Below are 10,805 nucleotides of genomic sequence, written 5' to 3'. Positions count from 1 at the left end.
GCTCCTCCGTCCATGGGATTTTGCAGGCAAGAGTACTGGAGTGGGGTGCCGTCACCTTCTCAGGACATATTGACATTAGGGTTAGATAATTCTTTGTTGTGGGGGTTGTTCTGTACATTGTGGGATGTTTAGCAGCATCCCTGGTTTTTACTCATTGGGTGCTAGTAGCACCTCTCAAGCGAGGACAATCAAAAAAGTCCTCAGGCACTACCCAAAGTCCCCTAGAGTGCAAAATCACCCCTGGGTGAGAGTCACTGCCTTAAATGCACATAGCCCACACAAATCAGAAGCTTTCCTGAAAATGTTCCTGTCTCTCACGCACAAATTAAACCCCTGACCACTGGCTGCAGTTGAGAAAAACTACTAGTGATCAATGTGAATTCCATGCATATTTCAGCTGTCAAGGCTTTTTCTTTCCTCCCTCGCGGCTCAGATGATAAAGAATCCACCTGCCATGCAGGAGATGTGGGTTTGATCCCTGGGTTGGGAAGATCCCCTGGAGAAGGAAATGGCAACCCACTCCAGTGTTCTTGCCTAGAGAATTCCAATGACAGAAGAACCTGGTGTGCTGCAGTCTGTGGGATCGCAAAGTGTTGAACATGACTGAGCAATTAATACTTAAGTTGAGTATGATGCCTCTAGTGACTATATAAATGAAAACCAGTTTTGATTTTCATCCAGAAATCTGTAATGTTTGAATTTTGTATCAGGAGACCAGCTTTACTCAACCTTCTCAAGTACTCATACCCACAGTAAAGACAAACAACTGGGCTGAATTAAAAGCTGTTAAACTTTGTGACCAGAGACTTGAATAGCATTGAATATTCCTGCACTTGAATAGCGTTACCGTGGTCACTAGTCACCAACCCAACACTGACGTAAAAGTTGTACACGTGTATACCTACACACACACACACACACACACACACACACACACACACTGACACAATTATAAAGCCGTTCTCCTCCACTACTTAGTTATGCATCAATCCTCTTTCATTTGTGATGGATGAAGCCAACATCAGCAGTGAGAGTCTGAAGTTATGTTGATTTTTATTGTGCAAACGCAGGTAAATTAGCTAAAGGTCAATTCTAAGAATAAACTGACAAGATGGAAGAGGTCGCTGGAGAGAGGAGACTTACTAAATCCTCCACTTGGCAGTTAAGTGCTTTTAAAAGGCTGATTAACAGGAAAATCACCTCCTCCTTCCTCCAGGACAAACCCCTTGATAGTCATTGGACTGGGACACATTTTTCTTAAGCCTTTTAAAAGTAAATTCCCTAAATAAAGCAAAGAAGATAGTCTAGGAACTAAAAATTCTTTACTCAATAAACAATACAACTTTTTCACAAACAAGAAGAACATTGTTTAAAGTTTAGGAAGCTGAGGAATAAAGAGATCCATTGGGAAATAAAGGAGGGAAAGAAAACTAAATCCAATTTAAGATTTAAAAAAAAAATTCTTGGCCAAAATAATTCATGGTTCAAGTGTATTAGGTTCACTGACCATTCTTCACTTTTCTTTGATAGTAGTTTTTACTTAAATATTAATTAATGATTATGACAAGCATGAATTTAAGTCATTTATTCTCTATTTATTGTAGTGGGGCGGGGGGGAATTTGGTACCTCTCCAGTTACTCTGTTATATGGATAGGATCAACTGGATCCCTGAAAACCTCCAAATTTGTTTTTTTTCTTCTAAATAATTATAGTACAGCCATCTCTCCTAGTCGGAGTTGACTGAAAAATTTGAGAACTTCGTATCATTACAAATGAAATTTTTGAATCCACTCCTTTTTTCTTTTTTAAAATGTGTTCTTCTTTATGGATTTTGCTTTACATTTTTGGTTAATGTTGAGGTTCAGGGTCATCAGCTCTCTGAGGGTTTCTTAATATTGCTAGAATCAAATTGGACAAAGTAAGCAGTACAATGACTCAGGATTTTCTTCATGATATACGGCTAAATTCACTCAGCATTCCATACTCATTTTGGTGGTTTGTATGTGCAGTTATTGGAACCCCTTTTGGGACCACACACTCCATTAAATTATGGATCACTCTGAGGTTCCTCTGATGCAAACTATAAATGGGCCTAGAGATGAACAACTCTCTTTGGAAAAGGGCATTATCTTTTTTCCTTGTCGGGTATCATTAGGACACATCTCAGTCAGAGATATGCTCCCATCTACCCAGTCACACCACTACAGTGATGCAGGTTTTCAGTTTGGAGTCAAAAAGGTACAAACATCAAACATACACAAAATGGAGAGGAGGTCATGAGTGACAAGCAGATGAAAGGGCAAACCAACTATGGAAATCTGCCCAGCCCTAGTCCTAGGACGTTCTTTGGGTTCGTTTTGTTTTGTTTTTTTTTTTTTTTTCCCCTCAAGATAATGAATTATGCATGCTCTGACTCATCTGTTGTGAAAAGTGAGAGGGAATGCCACTAGGAAGTAAGAGTAATGGTGACCTCTGCATAGTCCCTAAACACCAGAGTTTCTCAAAGGAAGGTCCACAGACCATCCCATAGAAACCATTAAGGATGAAAAACCCCAAATGCAGGTTCCTTGGCCCCTTTGACGTTTCTGGATTAGACTGTCCGGGATTAGGGTCAGGGATCTGCATTTTTACAAGCGCTACAAATGACTTTCCGCATGCTGAGTACTGAAAACACCGCCAACACTTCTGCAATGGAGGTCACTGAGGGATGAATCTCCATTCCAGTGTATATGGCAAGATGAGAAAAACATTTCAAAGTAGCTTTGTGCTTGCATCACAAAGCTGTGATTATTAAAGCTTAACACTCTTTTTCTTTCAGCAGGGGTGGAGAGCAATAACCATTTCATCTAAAATCAGAATGATGAAGGCAATATAAATCAAACCCATTTCAGCAGGTTTCATTTGGTCTAATTTCTCTGCAGATATTAATCATTGTACAGTCCTGTACAAATGACATCTAACTCCATTTTAACTCAGAATACGGAATGCTCACTCTAATGCTGTGTCTTGTGTATTATTTTGACAATATAAAAGAAAATAAATAAATTGGGTCATCAAGATTGCAAGATGCCAACAATACCAAGACATTAAGAGAGAAACGGCCCATGCTGACCCTATAACCCAGCATGCAAGTTGGCAAAAACATTTATCTGTCATGGTCATGGGGGAAAATAACTCTCATCATTTTTCCTCCGAAAATTGCTATGTCACGTGTAGGTTGACAAAGGATTCTTCCTAAAAGTATGTAGAGTCTTAACTCTAGGAAAGATAATCCAGATGACCAAGACTAATCAAGTCCCGCTGCATGATAGAAAGTGCCAGAAAATACCAGCGTTTAAGTGCTCTGGGTTAAACCACTATGATAAATACAAAGTTGAAAAGTTGAAATTGTAACAGAGAAAAATATATGAGAATCAAAGTTTGTCTCCCATTTTGGGAGTTGGTGTCAAGTAGTTTTATAAAACACCATGTATGCCTTTTCTCTGTCTCACTTTAGCCTGTTTTGCTAGGTACCAACAAAGCAATAAGCAGAGAGGAATCTAACCCTAAGAAGCAAAGTTAATCCCGAAGCTCAAGCAATGGCAACTAAGAGGACCCAGAGTGAACAGTACACATTTGTGCTGTGGATCAAGGTGTCTGTGAATCAAGCAAGCAAGGTGACCATGAATCAAGCAAGACCAATGAAAAAACATGAAAAATTCCTTGTTGGCTCCCCTTTTATACATGTGCCCCTGCCTCACATGAATCAGCTGGGAGTAGACATATTATAGCTATGGAGGAATAAAGAACAAAGGGAACACTAACGATCTGTGCATTGTTCCCCTTTTATTGTAATTCACCATGCATGCATTTCCAGGAAGATAACTGTGCCTACAAGCACAAAGGATAACATCACTGCATATTTTGGAAGCCACTTTGTTGTTTTACGGCCACATCTCAATGCAATTTTTTTCTTAGCAGAGGGAGAGAGAGCTCACTACCACCATGATCCAACAGTTTTATTTTCCTGTCTTCCCCCTTTCATGCTGAACACAGATCACTCCCTTTTTGATAGTGGGTCAGAGGACTTTATAAATATAGTTCTGACTTCAGAAGACCCACATACCATAGAGAATGACCTCCACAGACTCACTGGATTTTAACATGGCAGAATTTTCCAAGGTCTCTGTGCATATGATTCCTCATTCATTTGACCCATTTGATGCTTCTAGTCTCTTCAAATCAGCCTTTGTCCTCACCAGTATTCGAGAAGCAAACCCTACATATTGTTCTGTCCAGAAATGAATTAAAATTTCTTGAAACTGTTTTAAGTTTGAGGAAATGAATATGATACATGGTGCAGGGCCACAATAGCATTTAGTCTTCTAGTTCACTTACCCAGAATTCATTTCCAGTGTTGCAGGCCACATAGCCCTCACTTCAATTCCACTTAAAATAAGACTGAAGATGTGCATGGACCTGGTGCCTCTGCAGAGACTTTTACTGACCAGGTTTACAAATCTGCCTGCAATGCAGGAGACCCGGGTTCAGTCCCTGGGTTGGGAAGATCCCCGGGAGAAAGGAATGGTCACTGACTCCAGTATTCTTGCCTGGAAAATTCCATGGACAAAGGAGCCTGGAAGGCTACAGTCCATGGGGTCACAAAGAGTTAGATATGACTAAATGACTAACTTTCACTGTTATTTCCATACCAACAACCACACAAATGAACACTCTGTTGCTGTTTCAGCTATATGAACCATTTGGTTTGAGCTGACCCCGATTTAAAATATTATTATTACTTTAAACAGACTTGCCACCACTGTTTATTTTTTCCCCCCGCCCTGGGGGTATAAAGACAGCCTAAACAGAAAAAAAAAGACAGGTCAAAGAAAAGAGAAATGCCATGAACATTTTCTTTACAATGTTTCATTTCCTATTTAAAGTACGTTTGTACTAGGATTAATGAGTGGATGGCCATCTTACTAGTTCTCCAATTCTTACTAGTGTGTTTTCTATCTTGCAGCCATTACAATCAAGTCTGAAATTTAAGAAAGTTGGGACTCTGGCCATTTTATTTAGACCCCCAACTCTTTGACGGAACTTCCAGTAGGACCATAAGAATCATTTGGGCAAAGTGAGTTTGGGGATATTTTCACCAAATTCAACTTCTTGACCCATTAAGTTCTATGATCCTTTGCAGAATCTTCTATTGCCAATACGACCAATATGAAATGGTATAAAGAAACATTGAAAACAGTAAAGACATACTGGTAGGCTGTACAAAGCTATGTTGTAGTTAAGATCAAATGTCTGCTGATATACTAATGTATGAAAAAACAGCACTTAAATTCATAAATATAATTGTTTTACAACATAACTCCCAAAATGACCTTTCTTTTTTCACTTTAGCAAAATTGTTAAGTCCATTTGAACCATCAGGACAAGAACACATTGGCTGAGTCTGTTGCCCAGGTGTGAAGGTAAGAATTAACAAAAATTCAGAAAGCTATCCATATGTTAATGGGGACTAATAACAAGTATCAAGACATACCTCTTACATAATAATGTGCATCAATGAAAGATTTCAAAAAGAAGCAATGGGTCACTATGTCTCCCTCCCAAAGACATCATCCAGTTGCCTTTATTACCTGTGGTACATAATACACATACCCACACACACAAAATTAAAAAAAAGAAATTAGTTCTTGGCACACAATTAAGGATGGAAAAAAAATATTTTTTCAGTTCCTACTGAAATGCTTGAGGAATGCTGAAAGTCAAATCTTGCCCTTTAATCTTCATTTACCACAAATCAATGAAAAAACTATGAGTACATTAATAGAATACAGAGTCACATGGATGGATGGCTATTAACGGTTTCTTTTTGGTTGTGTCCATACAGGTCAAGGATGTAAACAAGAAAGACCGTTTAGAAAGCCCAACTCTTTATTTCAGAGCTTCAATTATCTAGTTGGGTTGTTCAAAGACATCAGAGAAGTGAGAGCCAAATTCTAGTATGGACACAGCCAAATCCCAGATGCCAAAGGCAAACAAAACTGGCTACAGGAAGTAACAGGGAAGCACTGTAGTTTTAAAAAGTTATGAGAAATGATTAGGGCATGCGTGAAATACAATTTCCCCTGAAAACAAAAGGCTGGACCCTTATTCAAGTACTGTGTGTTGTTCTTACTGCCACAACTACACAGGGTGCAGAGGACTTAACGTGGAGCACGTGGAAAGGTCACACCATTAAAACACGGGCAGAAACATCGAGAGGAGGAAGGTAATTCAGCTCAGGGTAGAGAAGGCTGAATTGGGGTCATTTTGCAGTCATTTTTGTGGATACGGATGTTTGGGTTTTTTAAAATACAAAGAAAGTGTGACTAGCTCTTCTCACCTTCTCCTAGTGCTGAGAAAGAGCAGTGCAGTAAAAGGGAGCCTGAGGGTGTTCATTTCCAAATAAGGAAGACAATTTGCTGATGATGGGGGTTATTAGATGTAAGGAAATGTTGCCAAGAGAGGCTCAGAAATCTTCCCAGAAGGGTTTTAAGAAAAGAGCAGAGGCTCCTGTGGCTGAAGGACGCTAAGAGGGCGCTGGCGGGGGCAGGAGCAACCCCTCAGGACGCCCGGGCCCTGGGCTCACGTGCTCTGTGTGTGTATACATACTAGGTTGTGCTTCTGTTGCACAAATACTCATGCATACGGAGTCAATATAAACTGGCACATAATCAATTTGAGTGAAAAGTCATAAAAATCTGCCACTTTCCCCCCATTACCCCATAAACAAAAGGAAAAAGGAAAATTTAAAAATCCAAACCTATAGCACTGGGCTAGATCGCTACCATAATTCTCATTCAAAGGAGGGAGGTAGAAGAGGAGAGGAAAAACCCAGTTTGGGATAAATGATTCCCAAGGCCTCTCAGCTATTCTTATGTAGCTGGCTCTCATTTATAGATAAGATACTCAGCACACGGGACCAAGTTAACAAACAAACAAAGAACCAAAAAAAAAAAAAAAGAGAAAGAGAGAGAATTTCTTATACTTCCACATCTGGAAAGAAATCTACCCTGTGGATTGACATGTTAAGGTGAACTAGGTAATCAGGCAGTAGTAGATCAATGGGCTATTGTGTTCTAACAAATGTGTATTGTTAGTTGTTGTTTTCTCTTTTCAAATATGGATTTCTCTCAGGTTGATTTCAAAACGGTGACACGCTCTGTTTCTTCTCCCACCCCCACCCCCTCACCCACCCCTATAGATGATACTTCCGTAAAAGTTCAGATTGCCAAGGGTGTTTTCTCTCTGGGAACCTATCTGGAATTTTGATCTTTAGGAAATCCTGGATACATTTCTCCAGCTCTTCCTCAATTGACAGCTTTTCCTTAACAGCTTTTTTTTTGCTACTCATGTTCGACTCCCTGGAGCCGGAAGTCAGAGTCCGGAGCAGGTCACTTTTCCGTCGCATCTCTGACTGCTGGATCAGCTGGACGGGCCCCTTCTTGATGGGACGGTCCAGAGTCTGGATGTTGGTCTGGCGTGTCACGGGCCCACAGATGACTGTCTCCTGGGGAGAGCTGGCCTCAGACTGGCTGTCGCAGCTGGAGGTGGAGAGGTCGTTGCAGGAGGTGCCACTCTCTCCTTCCTTGTCACCCTTGCCGTTCTTGCAGCAGCAATCACAGTGCGAAGATGACCACCTGGAAGGCTCACCTGCAAAGAAGCACAGGACCCAAGGAGTGAATGCCAGGCAGCTCAGCTTGGAGTAGCAGCACTGCATATCAACACACACACAAGCATCTACAACCATGTCTTTAGAAGAAACAGGATGGCACACAGGATGGGTTGCAACAGGAGTACCCAGCAGCCAAGTTCACTGAGGGAAGGAAATTAATAAGGGTGAGCTGCATAAGAGGAAATACATCTAATGCATCAGTCCATGGAGTCGATAGTTACTCAGCTACACAGTGTCATCACTAACTTTGTTACCTTGGCAGACCATTTAATTCTCAAAGCTTCAGTTTCCTCATCTGTGAGAGGAGGATAATAATTTGCCTACTTTCAAGAGTTGAGGGTGGAAGTAGATAAGGCAAGTGAAATTCTCCAGGAGATAGTGAAGGACAGGAAAGCCTGGCATGCAGCAGTTCACGGGGTTGCAAACAGCTGGACCTGATTGAGTGACTGAACAACAAACAACAAAAATGAAATTCTTAATGCAATGTGTGGCACACAATAAGCACTCAGTAAATGCTAAGTGACTTTACTGTGGCTGATGTTAAGCCCTAATCCTATGCCCCATGTTATTGCAGTCAGGTAAACAGGGAGATTCTAGACGAGTGGAATGGCAACTACCAGTCAGGGAGGGCTTACTTTGTACAAACCCACATGTAAGTTCTTCGCACCCATTAACATACTAGACCCTCATGACAATTCTAAGACATCAGTATCTCCATCCCCAGTTTCCATGTAAAGAAACTAAAGACTTTAGAATTTTAGAAAGTTGCTGTAGGACTTCCCCAGTGGTCCAGTGGTTAAGTACCTGCCTGCCAATGCAAGGGACACAGGTTCAACCCCTACTCTAAGAAGATTCCACATGTGGTGGGGTAACTAAGCCACGTGTCACAACTACTGAAGCCCATGCCCCCTACAGCCTGTGCTCTGCAACCAGAGGAGCCACTGCAGTGAGAAGCCCACAAGCCATAACTAGAGAGTAGCCCCTGCTCTTGGCAACTAGAAGAAGCCCTTGCACAGCAGCAAGGACCTAGCTGCAGCTCCCCAAAAAGGAATTGCCATAGTTTGTACAAAGCTGTACAATTTGTAAATGGCAGACTGGGATTTGAAAACAGGCCTCCCAAATACTATAACTAATCTGTCCGTAAAATTCATACTTCTCTTTCAAAACAATTTTCAAAGTATCACTTTTCTCTGAAGTCTTTGTTCACCTTTCCTCAGAAATAGTTGCCAATTTTTCCTCTGAGTTATGATCTTCCCTTGTAAGTGCCTCTATTATTACACATGTCACATTTTGTTATAGTTCTTTTCTATCTTAGGCATCTCAGCTATTATACCAGGAGCACCCTGAGGTAGACGCAATGAAGAGTTCATTGTTGTCATCCCAGAAAAGGCTCAAGTAAGAGTGTAGAAATTCAACAATTCAATAATTACTAGTATCCTAAGCTATGGTTTTTCCTGTGGTCACGTATGGATGTGAAAGTTGGACTGTGAAGACAGCTGAGTGCCGAAGAATTGATGCTTTTGAACTGTGGTGTTGGAGAAGACTCTTGAGAGTCCCTTGGACTGCAAGGAGATCCAACCAGTCCATTCTAAAGGAGATCAGCCCTGGGTGTTCTTTGGAAGGAATGATGCTAAAGCTGAAACTCCAGTATTTGGCCACCTCATGCAAAGAGTTGACTCATTAGAAAAGACCCTGATGCTGGGAAGGATTGGGGGCAGGAGAAAAAGGGGACGACAGGGGATGAGATGGCTGGATGGCATCACCGACTCCATGGACGTGAGTTTGAGTGAGCTCTGGGAGATGGTGATGGACAGGGAGGCCTGGCGTGCTGCAATTCACGGGGTTGCAAAGAGTTGGACACGACTGAGCGACTGAACTGAACGGAATAATAATTCTGAAATACCTTGATCCAGCCATACCTGAAACTAGGCCTTTCAATGAGGTTTCACTTATATGATCCACTACATTATATTTAAGCCAGTGCGAATTCCTCTCTCCCTGTTTCCCTGAATCTTGATTCACAGGAGTACATTCAGCTATTTGGAGCAGAGCCATTTTTCAGATACTCAGTTGGTGGCTCCCTAAACTAGGAAATCCAGAGTCACTGCGCAAAGCAATTTCCTGAGTATAAGTCACTGCTCCAAGCCTTCCACTCTCTACATAGCCACAGTCTTCTTGGAGTCATAAACCTAATACTGTTTACTGATCAGATGTTATACACTGGGCACTTCATATAGTTCATTGCACTGAGGCCGTGAAAAAATTAAAGGGAAATCGATCCCCTTTATGATGTTAATATTAAGGGCAAAGATAATGTGGTACATTTATATGTTTTAAAAGAGATCCAGATTCGATTTGCACTATAACGTATTCTCATAAATAATGAGTCACATGATAATAATATCCCACTTTGTTATCACTTCTAATGTGGTCAAAGTAGAGGAACCTTAGGATGGAAACTATTAGGAAGATTATATCCTATCATCTCTTATAATGTCTGCCTTCTACATATCTAAACAATTTAAATATTTATAACAAGTTATACATTTTTCTTCAGAGATAGTAAAAAAGAAAGTCCCTATAAATCACAATGACAAAAGGATCTCTAATATATATTCGTTCTTCTGCACTCCTTTTCAAATGTGACTGAATATTCATTGTATTTATATACCCATTAAATAAAATGCAACAATCCAATTAGCCGGAAGGAATCACCACAGCAGTAATGTCCTAGTTATCACAGGCTATTACAAATAAATATCTTCCACACAACAGAGAAACTGTTCAATATGTGCCAGCTGGTGACTGAAAGTATCAGCAATAGAAAATGGTTTCTGTCTGCCAGCCCAGATTCTGAAAAGGATGTTTTTTTCTCCTTCAGAAGGTAGAATTTGCCTCTGCCGCTCCGAACCTGTCCATCCCTATGCTAATATGATTCCATGGAGAAATGGCTCCAATGAGTTGGGTCAAGGAAAAGTAATCACCCCATCCCAGGGCTAATCTAGTTGGATCTTTCTTGAGGAAAGTTCAGAAACTGAACAAAGCCTTAAAAGAAGAAAGTTGATGTATGACAAAACCAATACAATATTGTAA

The 10,805-nt window shown here is 40.8% G+C and overlaps 1 protein-coding gene across 1 annotated transcript in view; it reads right to left on the bottom strand.

Annotated features, from left to right (window-relative positions):
- Positions 1-3,813: 3,813 nt before the first annotated feature.
- The window catches only part of KCTD16 (potassium channel tetramerization domain containing 16), a 314,914-nt gene continuing 307,922 nt past the window's right edge, over positions 3,814-10,805 (bottom strand). Inside the window, exon 3 of the mRNA XM_070793738.1 lies at positions 3,814-7,690. Coding sequence (XP_070649839.1) covers positions 7,236-7,690 — 455 coding nt within the window. The 3' untranslated portion in view covers positions 3,814-7,235. The remainder of the gene's footprint in view (positions 7,691-10,805) is intronic.

This window comes from Bos indicus, chromosome 7 (genome assembly GCF_029378745.1).
Source record: "Bos indicus isolate NIAB-ARS_2022 breed Sahiwal x Tharparkar chromosome 7, NIAB-ARS_B.indTharparkar_mat_pri_1.0, whole genome shotgun sequence".
NCBI lineage: Eukaryota > Metazoa > Chordata > Mammalia > Artiodactyla > Bovidae > Bos > Bos indicus.
Note: the sequence above shows the minus strand (reverse complement) of the source record. Positions and strands in the feature narration are given on the sequence as shown.